The sequence below is a fragment of the Oryza sativa genome, chromosome 5 (assembly GCF_034140825.1).
Source record: "Oryza sativa Japonica Group chromosome 5, ASM3414082v1".
NCBI classification, from domain to species: Eukaryota; Viridiplantae; Streptophyta; class Magnoliopsida; order Poales; family Poaceae; genus Oryza; species Oryza sativa.
This window is the reverse complement of record NC_089039.1, coordinates 13,550,813-13,560,968: the sequence shown is the minus strand read 5'-3', so window position 1 is coordinate 13,560,968 and position 10,156 is coordinate 13,550,813. Positions and strand designations below refer to the sequence as shown.

The following is a 10,156-nucleotide window of genomic DNA, read 5'->3' as shown; positions in this document are numbered from 1 at the left end:
CCCCCTAGACTCTAAAGGCATTCTTAGGGGGTGATTTAGTACATCCTATGGGTGAAGATAATAGGAGTTTGTCCATAGATTTTTCTTCTTTGGCCACACTGTGGAGGTGTGGTGCAGGCCGCTACAAAACTAGCAACTTTTTTTGACTTGACAAAAGTATGATAGAATCTTTGGACCACATGTTCATGGAATCCTAGAGAGTTAAAACAAACATAGTTTGTGTGCTTCATAAAAAAAAACACAAAACCAAAATGATGGAAGATGCCTTACCTAATACAGAAGAAAGTTTTGGACCAAAATTTATTAAGTCTAGACTTTCTATCTTTCCTCGTCCAATAGGCTATATCTATCCATACTACTACTACCTCAAATATGGCAGTGGAATTTTCTACTAATCAAATACATAAACCAATGGTACTTTTCTACAGTAGAATACTATCTGTAGAGACCATAGTGACCAACAACAAATTATCAGAACCAAACTATACCAAGCTGACGCTAGACTTCACGTAGGTTTTGCCCCTTACTTTTTCCTATGAGTACTCATGTAATCCTAACCCCTAGTCCGCAATCTGGAAAGGGCAAATCACTAAACCAATCAAGAATAATTGGAGCATAATAATATCCGGACCATCTGGAAAATCATGTCAATTTCTCCAATTGTGACAAGGCAAGGAATTGCCATTGTCACTTGTTTGTGAAAGTCACCCGTGCTGCAAGTGAGCTAACACAGATAACCCAGTAAAGCCCTGAAGGGGGGAAAAATCAAAGGCATCTAAAGCACTGAACTGAATGGATGGATAGTCATTATCGACAGTCACATGTTACACACAACAGTTTAACTTTAACCACACCACGGTAACGGGGGTTGACTGACTATAGCAAACTCTTGCTATAGTGCAACATTTCAGTATAACGCGATCATACTGAAACATTTTCCGTCAGTATCATCTAGGAAACTGCAAAGGTGTTACAAAAGTTGCCGGCTTTGCCATCTGGACAAAACTTGTTCAAGCTTCTGATTCAATTTCTGTGAATGATCCAACAATTCTTGGTTCTTCTGTAATTGCGCAAATTTTCTGTAGCAAAAAATGGCCCTTCTGGCCTCAACAGAGGTTGCCTTATCTCAACTAGCATAGTCCACCCACCTGCCAAAAAAGAACAGAAATATTATTTCACAGTTTCAAGTCCTAACAAAATAGTGATACCACTTCAACACAATAACAAGCTCATGGTACATTTATCAATTGTTATGACTGGTTAAAAAATGATCATATTAATAACCGCAACTAAACTCATGTTAATTAGTTGAGTATCCATGAGGGCATGTCCTCACATGGATTCTCATATCTTTGTAAGAACATCTAGCAGGCTACAAATTCCGTAAAAAGTAGCAAAATACCAAATCATAGATCATAGCATGTATCGCATTCCAAATTATCTACTCAAAATTAAATCAACAAAAATACAACTATCCGATTGATAACATGTAAAAGTAAGAAGATTGATGTAGGCAGTGTCACATAAACAAAATGATATGGGAACTCCTAGCGTAGTCTAGATGCAGGACCCATACAAAACTAAACTCAAAATGGTAATAATAAACTAAAGAAATGAAAAGGGGTGTGCTGAATTAAAAGGGTACCTTCAGCCAGGTGAGGAACCTAGAGAGTATGATCAGTAGACTATTGTGCAGCTTTTCTCCCCCTGCGTTTAGGCCTGTATTACCAGTTAAAATCACATGTCAGATCAGTGACAAACTGTGTCGACAAAGACAATTTCTACTATTCATGGAGTTGACAAAAACAAAGTGAACTTAGTTAGCTTGTGTGATCTGATATAAGAGTAAAGAGAGAAAGTTATTGAAAGCAATATTAGGTATTAAAACATTGCCAATTGAGGAAAGCGATAACAAGTTACTGATATGCTATTTCAGAAGTTGGAAGTAGAATATGCTAATACGTTAGTTTTAATCAATGAGCAACAAGTATCATTGCATTCATCACAAGGACAAGATGAAACTTCAGCATGTCAACATACATGGCAATTTTTTTGTAACCTATATAATCTTGATTCTTGAAACATTTGTATAGCACCTTTAGATCAACAGTGAAAACATCAGAACTGATAGTTTGGATTCTGTTATTAAAAAGATAACTGATTGCATTATTATGATAGTAATAAATAAACTAATTCCTTAATAGTTAAGCCAGTGATGGTCATCCAATCTTGGCAGTAATTCTCTGCATACTCGTCTAAACTTCTGATGTCAAATTTTGATTATTTTTTTAAAATATTTCCTGAAATTACAACATAAAACTAGTGGGGAACAAAGATGTTACATCTCAATATCTCACTTCATTATCAATTATCATACTAAACCCTGTATTATACAAAAGTTTCAGTCAAGTAGAAAATAAGGAACCACTAGCTTGATATGCAAAATAAACTCTTAACTAATGCGGTGCATCACTTCAGCTAGGAAAATATGTGGACAATGCAAGCTATAATTAATTAATGTGGTGCATCACTTCAGCTAGGAAAATGTGTGGACAGTGCAAGTTATAGTAGTGAGGTACACAAAAACACAGATATATTCATCCATATCCAGTAATATGGCCATGGAACATTGAAAATGCAAGTATGATATATAAAATAAACTTTATTTAATGCAGTACATCACTTCAGTTAGTCAGATGTCTGGACAAAGTGCTTCACCGACCATTTTATGCTACTAAAGTTTCTTGATCATAACTAAGCATATTGGAATGATTCAGTTGAGATATTTGAGCTTTGTGGAATCACAATACACTACATTTTCAGGAAATAATATCCCCAGTGCATATTACTTAGGATGCTCCTTCAAAGGATATACCCATCAAGTACATCACAATGTACAGGTGGTTCAATCATTGGAAAATTTTATTAAAAACACGAATTTTGTTTGCAGATAAAATATCAAATAGTGTTTCTACCAAAATATTTTGGTGACTTATCCAGCATACCAATCAGCATGCATTCCTGATTTATAATAGATAAAAATAAATCCAAATAAATTGATATGGAGAAATCCTTACCTTGTGGATAAATAGTTTTCAACTATTTTCTTTTCATCTTCATTAAGCATAAACCACTTGTCTTTGTTCCCCATTAAATCATCAGCATCAACCTCTGATACAGACAGATGTTAATCGTCTCCAATTTTATAATGCAGAACTGAAATTAGTGGAAGGATGTTGAATAACGCTTTCCAACAAACCTTGGAGCATCATTGTTGTGTTATTACAATAGTCATCCAGCTTCCAATAGATTACCTTTTTGTCTACCATGAAAGGATTAGTCCTAAGGAAACCTCCATGCTTCTTTTCTGATGTTGCCATAGTTCATAGTTGAGAACAAAATTAATAACAATGATCAGCTTATTTTCCTTCGCATTACAGGAAATAAACAGTGCAGGAGATCATGCAAAATGTTCTAAAGTAATCTGTTTAAAAGGCTATGACGAAGCATGTTTAGCAATATAATTCATACCATTTGTGTCTGCATTCTTTACTTCTTTCACATCCTTTTGTTGAGAAATGCCATTCTTATCTTCCTCAATAGCAACAGCTGCTCCTTCAGTTTTCAAAAGCACTGCTTCATCTGTGTTCTTTATAGTTTCTTCTTTTGGCTCCTCCTAACAAACAGGAGATATTTTGTCAATTGTTCTAGAACCATGTGACAAGGTGGGAAAGGCAAGCCAAGATCAAAACCTTCTCTTTTGCAGAATGAGCTTTTTCTCTGGAGGGGTTTTTTGTTTCAGATAATATGCAGCTCCTCAACTTCCTGAACAATGTTAAGAGTAATTTAAAAAATCAGAAATAACAACATCACAATAGCGAAGGGAAGTATTAACAAATGTGTAGGCAATACTTACTCAGTAGAAAGACTTTCATCACACAAAAAGTTCAGAACACTGAGCTTACAAGAAGGGCTCAGATTTTTATATCCCGATACCCCCTGACTTAGGGAGTCAAGGGGAAGTCCCTCTGGGACAAAGATTGACTCGCTTATGCATTTTCCAGTATCAACAATCCATGCATCATTATCTCTTGAATATGTGATAGGCCTGAGAAGAAAACAACATAATTATAATTTTATCAACTGCATTTAGAAAAAAAAAAGGCTCGGTTTGGGATCTACTTACTTGATTCCTCGGCCTTCTTGGATGATGGATAACAAAGTTATGTGGAAGTCAGCGATGACTGAGGACACCACTCGAAGTCCACGACCTCCAGCTATGTCCCGAAGGATTCTTTCTGGTTGACCCTTGCGTACTTGGAAAATCTGTGGGGAAAAATCAGTATGTTATTCCATTTGCAATACAAAATATAATCTCAATGTACCATGTGAGCATGTAGAGCAGATTAGTATATTAACTAAGGAAACAAGATATTGTTTTAAAATATCTGATTCAATTAAAAAGCCTGTAATGCTAGCAGCAAACTGTGACTATTTTCTCAAATTGTTAAGTACACCAGAAAATAAATGCATGCTTTATATATGTAAAACAAAATAGCAGAAAAAAGAATAGTTCAAAACCAACGCCCACAGCAATCTCAATAAATTAATTACTGCGTTATCCTTGTATTATTATTATTGAAACAAGGAGTTTACATAGAAGCAAAAAGAGAGCATATGCACGATATATGCACGAGATCAGACCGTAAAACGATACACTTGGGGTTGTAAATTATTGAGTACATCCTAGATATAAGCATGACGCGCCCATGGTTAGTTTGTGCTCAGATACAGGTACTCTTACATGACAGACTGTTCGCTCAACTCTGCTCGCATTGCATCGCAGCGATCACTTGCGGCAATGACTAAATACTTCAGATTATAACGCAAAGCGATCCTAAGCCCGAATTCAAAAGGAAAACTCTAAAAAACACTAAGAAGTTACTCCCTCCGTTTCATAATGTAAGACTTTCTAGGTTTGTCCACATTCATATAGATGTTAATGAATCTAAACACACATATATGTCTAGATTCATTAACATCTATATGAATGTAGACAATGCTAGAAAGTCTTACATTATGAAACGGAGGAAGTATGATGCAACAATTGTAATGGAACAGGACTCACGGTAGTTGCAAAAATTTTACACTAATTGTTCCATGACACTTGTTAGAAATAAACATAAAAGATTAAGATAACTATCACATCGCCTAATAAAACAACTGTTACAATGTTTTGCTGGTTACCAAAATTATGCCTTAAGGACTTGGATGTTTGGTCTATAACAGAAGAAATAAATTATAAACTCGCACAGAAAAGAATAAGCTTCGCTATCACTTACTCCCTCGTTCCAAAATATAAGCATTTCCGTTCAGGTAAATAGTCAGAAATGCTTATATTTTGGAACAGATGGAATAGATAGTTGTTTTGCTCAGAAGTTTGAACTTTGCTCAAACTATGTGTAAAACAATGGAGCTTTATACATACCTTTTGCAAGAGATATTGTATAGGATGAAACATAACTTTGGTAGTTTCCTTAAAAAAAAAACTTTAAAACATAGCTTTGGTAGTTCAGTTGAACACGCAGCCTATCACAAATAAAAAAATTCGACAGAACATAATAACATTTAATTTGGGTTATATGAAAGCTACTACATGGCTTAAATTACAAACCAAGAAATATAATTGGAAGGTTTCGACCAGTTTATCAATGTTAACATGTATATCATATGGACAAGAAGTGCCATGCAATAAAAAAGAAACCTCATAATTACAAATAGGAACTCGAATATTGTACACATTAAAGGGCAATTAACAGATAGCCTGTATCTAGGTGTTAGCATGTTGCACGCAGAGAAATCGCATCCATTTAATGCGTACAATGAACTCAACAGGTAGTCATATATTTCCTTTTGCCCATTTGCTGTCACCCGGTCACCCCACCATCTCCCTCTCCAAATTCTAATCCGAATACCTATTCCCTTTATGATTTGTATCCCATCATGGCATTGCATGCCTTACCTACATAAACACATAGATATGATTCCAAACTTGTAGGAAGCTCTAATATCAACACTTCGGTGCTTACCAGTAAAAGCATTTTTTACATTGTCATACTTCATACCAAAACATAACATGCATCAGACATGTAAATAGAAAAAAAAAACTCGATCTATTATTCTCTTGCAAATGCTAGTAAGATATTACTCTGACAAGGCATGTGCAATCATACTATTAAATATCCTTGATCTTTCTTTCGTAACTACCTCAGCAAATGTGCGGCAGAATTCGAAGAACTGAAGTGCAAGACCAACATCTTCAGGCTCCCACTCTGCACCGGCAACACTAGTGACTGGAGTGCCCTTGGGCAGAACAACTTGTTCCTTGGGAGCATCAGGGCTTTCATCCTTCGTCAGAGCCACACCATTACCCACCTTCCTGCTTCTCTTCTGCTTCTTCACTGGAGCAGCATTGAAATCAATGCATACATTCTCATCCCCTTCAGCCAAAGGTTCATCAGCAGCAGCATCTGGCTGTATGGCCCTCTTTGGGCTCTTCTGCTTGTTCATAAAAAAAGGATCAGCAAAACATATCAAACATAGTGAACAATCGTACCATGCAACAGCGAATTGTAATGTGACAAAGGATCGTGCCAATCCTGAACACCACACACCTTCACAGGTGTAGATCTCACTTTCTGGGTGCTCCTCTGCGCGGCAGCCACCGCTTCTTTCCCCTTTTTCAGTAAATGATGGACCGAAGCACAACCTGAAGCCTTAGCAGCATGGGCAAGTATTCCGGTGGGCGGCAGCCCCTTCTTCTTCCTGCCAAACAAATCAAAGTCCATCCATCACTTCTGACAACAAAACGCGAGCCACAGATAATCAGCATGACCGGTAGAGCATCAGGTTTGGTCAGCTCACATGCAGAAGCTGCAATTGCAGATATCCTTGCACTTGGGGCAAGTCCAGGTGCCGTCATTGGCCACCTTCTCGGCTTCCTGGCCGTACCTGCGCCACGAATCACTCAGAAATCACATGGTCAGCCAGCCTTGCTCTGCCTCCTGAAGCTAAGAAAGAAGACGAGAAGAAATTCCCCCCTCACCTGTTAAAGAGACACTTGCGGCAGTACTGGATCGTGCACTGCTTGTTGTTCTTCTTGATCTTGTGGCATGACGCGGCGAAGTCCATCGTCTTCTGACGGCACTGCGAGGGAGCAAGAAACAGAGCAACCGCTAAACCCAAGGGTGAGCAAGAATTCCCCGCAAAAACAAGGGGGGGCGAGCAAGAATTCCTCAGATCCAACCCGACCCAACCACCGGGGAGGAAGAACAGGGACGCACGACTCCTCATAGGACACCGGCTAGACACGGTGTCGAACAGATGGTAGGCAGGCAGGTAGGTGGGAGGAGGAGGAGGGGTTACCTGGTGGCAGGTCTTGCCGTTCTCCGGATCATAGATCCGGCCGCCGACGACGCGGACCCCCTTGGATTCGACGGACTTCCCCTTCGCCGCCGCCGCCGCCGCCGCCTGCTTCGCCGCCACCTCATGCTGCTGCGGCACCACCACCACGACGTCGCCTCCTCCTCCTCCGTTCACCTCCACTCCAGCTGCTTCCATGGTCGGCGGACGGCGGCGGGCGACGGCGAGCGCGCTGGAACGAGGGGAAGAGGAGGAGGGATCGAGAGGGGGGGAGAGGAGGAGGAAACTGAATCCGGGGACGCGGAAGAAACCGAGAGGATTGGTATGAATGATGATGAAATGGGATTTCTGCTCGTTGGCCTCGTGAGGAAGGTGATTAATGTGGGCGAGAGAGATTGAAAAATTTTTGGGCAGCGAGGCGAGGGGGGGGATCATGACGGCATCGCGCCCAGCGGGTTGGGGAAAATTTTTTTCAAAAACTTCCCTCCACGACGCGTCTCCTCAAGTCCTCTCTCCCCGCTTCGATCCAAATTGGGTTTTTTTCGGTTTCAGCCGCGCGGAGCGGAGGTGAAGCAATGCGCGGCGCCGCGCGGCCCGCTAACGCGCGTGGAAGGAAGAGGAGGGGGTGTCAATTGTCAAAGGGGGAGGAGGTGTGTGTCTGTGTGAGCTGTTGTTGCTGCTGTTATTTCCTACTATTTCCTTTGACAGCTTGCTTGGTTTGACGGTAGAGCGGCCAAAGGTCCAGCTAAAGCGGATGGGTGGGTGTGCGGGGTGCGAGAGGTATATGAGTGGGTCCCACCGTTTGCTCTTCCTCGTCATGACTCATGAGGTGTGAGGGGGTGTGCGTCAGTGGGCCTACCAACTATCTACTTATTTAAAGTAGGTAGATAGAAATTTATTTTTGACTTATCTTTAGTGAAGAATTATTGTTTTTATATATCGGGACCATTTGAAAAAATATATATATATAATATGTGAAGATATTGCATCAATTATACAGCAAAGATATTAATACAAAGATAAAGTAGATGAGTATATCTAATTGTTAAATAACATAGGTTTCAACGAGAGGGGTTGGACTACCCCCTTATTAATACTCTAGGTCCACTCGATTCAGGGGAAGGTGTTTACTACTACCTCCGTCACAAAATAAGTGCAGCCGTGAAAATCCGTGTCCAACGTTTGACCATCCGTCTTATTTGAAAAATTTATAAATTTTTTTTAAAAAATTAGTCACACATAAAGTACTATTCATGTTTTATCATCTAATAACAATAAAAATAGTAATCATAAGTTTTTTTCAAATAAGACGAACGGTCAAACGTTGGAGATGAATAGTACAAAACTGCACTTTTTTTGGGACGGAGGGAGTATTGTTATTTCTTAATTTAGAATATATTAGGCAGCCAAAGGTTTTTCTAGACTAGATAAGTGGGTATGCTAGTTATAATAGGCATATGATCAAGACATGATATCCTGCTCATGACACGTCATGGAATATTTACTATTTCTTTTAATAGCAGAATGACAAAAATTCCGGCTAAAACATACGGGGCGGGTGTGCAGGGTGTGAGAAGCATATGAGTGGACCCCACCGTTCGCTCTGATTCATGAGGTTTGAGGGGTGCATCGGTGGTCCTACCAATCGTCCACTTTTTCACCTTCTTAAGTAGGTGGATAGAAATGAATTTTGGACTAATCTTTAGAAACAAATTGCTAGTAACCTTTATATATTTGGATCTTTAAAAAATTCTGTTAGTGAATAGTTGGTTTACTTTAGAATTAACTATAAAAAAAATTAACACAAAGAATAAGATATATGAATATACCATAGGTTTGAATAAAGGAATTGAACTACTTCTTACCATGGACTTCCTTATACCACATAAGTCTCGGGCTACTCTATTCGGGGAAAGTGTTTGTTAACATTGTTTCTTTATTTGAGATTGCTAGGCAGCCAAAGGTTTGTCTAGACTACATGAGTGGGTAATTAGTTGTCAGAGGCATATGACTGGGATCAACCGTCCACTCTTCCTCATTGACTCATGAGGTGTGAAGGGCTATATTGGTGGGACAACCAGCCATCCGCTTTCCCACCTTAAATGGGTGGATGGAAATTTTGTTTTGGATTCATATGTAGTGAAAAATTATTGTTAGACTTTATATTTTGATCTATTGAAAAATTATATTCAATATAAGAATCACGCGTTTAATTATATTCAATATAAGAATCACGCGTTTACTTTGGAATACAACGACTATAGAGAAAAATATAAATACAACATTAATGTGGTTGAATAGATATAGTATTTAATAACATGGGTTATAATAGGGGTTGCACTACTTCTCCATTTTAATAGTATAGCGGCCAAAGGTCCAGCTAAAACAGATGGGTGGGAGTGCAGGGTGCGAGAGGCATACGAGTGGGCCCCATCGTTCGCTCTTTATCATCATGTCTCATGAGGTGTGAGGGGGGCACATCGATGAGCCTACCAACCGTCCACTTGTCCGCCTTCTTAAATAGGTGGATGGGAATTTGTTTTTGACTTATCTTCAACGACAGATTGGTAGTAACGTTTATATATTTGGATCTTTCAAAAAAAAATCAATATTTGAATCGCTGGTTTACATTGAAATGCGTCAACTATACGGCAAATATATTAATACAAAGGTAAAATAGGTGAGTACATCTAATAGTTAATAGCATATGTTTCTTCCTTTCTTTAAAAAAAAC

At 39.0% G+C, this 10,156-nt stretch overlaps 1 protein-coding gene across 2 annotated transcripts; it reads right to left on the bottom strand.

The window, feature by feature from the left end:
- Positions 1–776: 776 nt before the first annotated feature.
- LOC4338347 (uncharacterized) lies at positions 777–8,059 on the bottom strand. 2 transcript variants are annotated; one of them, XR_001546136.3, is made up of 13 exons: positions 7,426–8,028; positions 7,106–7,206; positions 6,925–7,011; positions 6,675–6,825; positions 6,268–6,558; positions 4,187–4,326; positions 3,917–4,108; positions 3,753–3,825; positions 3,532–3,676; positions 3,315–3,367; positions 3,078–3,171; positions 1,646–1,719; positions 777–1,148 (listed from the first exon to the last, which is right to left on the bottom strand). XR_001546136.3 is itself a non-coding variant. In XM_015784600.3 (13 exons), exons 1-12 carry the CDS (start codon positions 7,855–7,857, stop codon positions 1,686–1,688), a joined length of 1,848 nt encoding a protein of 615 aa, XP_015640086.1. In that variant the 5' UTR covers positions 7,858–8,059; the 3' UTR covers positions 777–1,148; positions 1,646–1,685. The 2 variants fall into 2 exon arrangements, 1 of the variants encoding a protein (XP_015640086.1); XM_015784600.3 differs by having other exon boundaries at positions 3,260–3,367; positions 7,426–8,059.
- Positions 8,060–10,156: the final 2,097 nt, after the last annotated feature.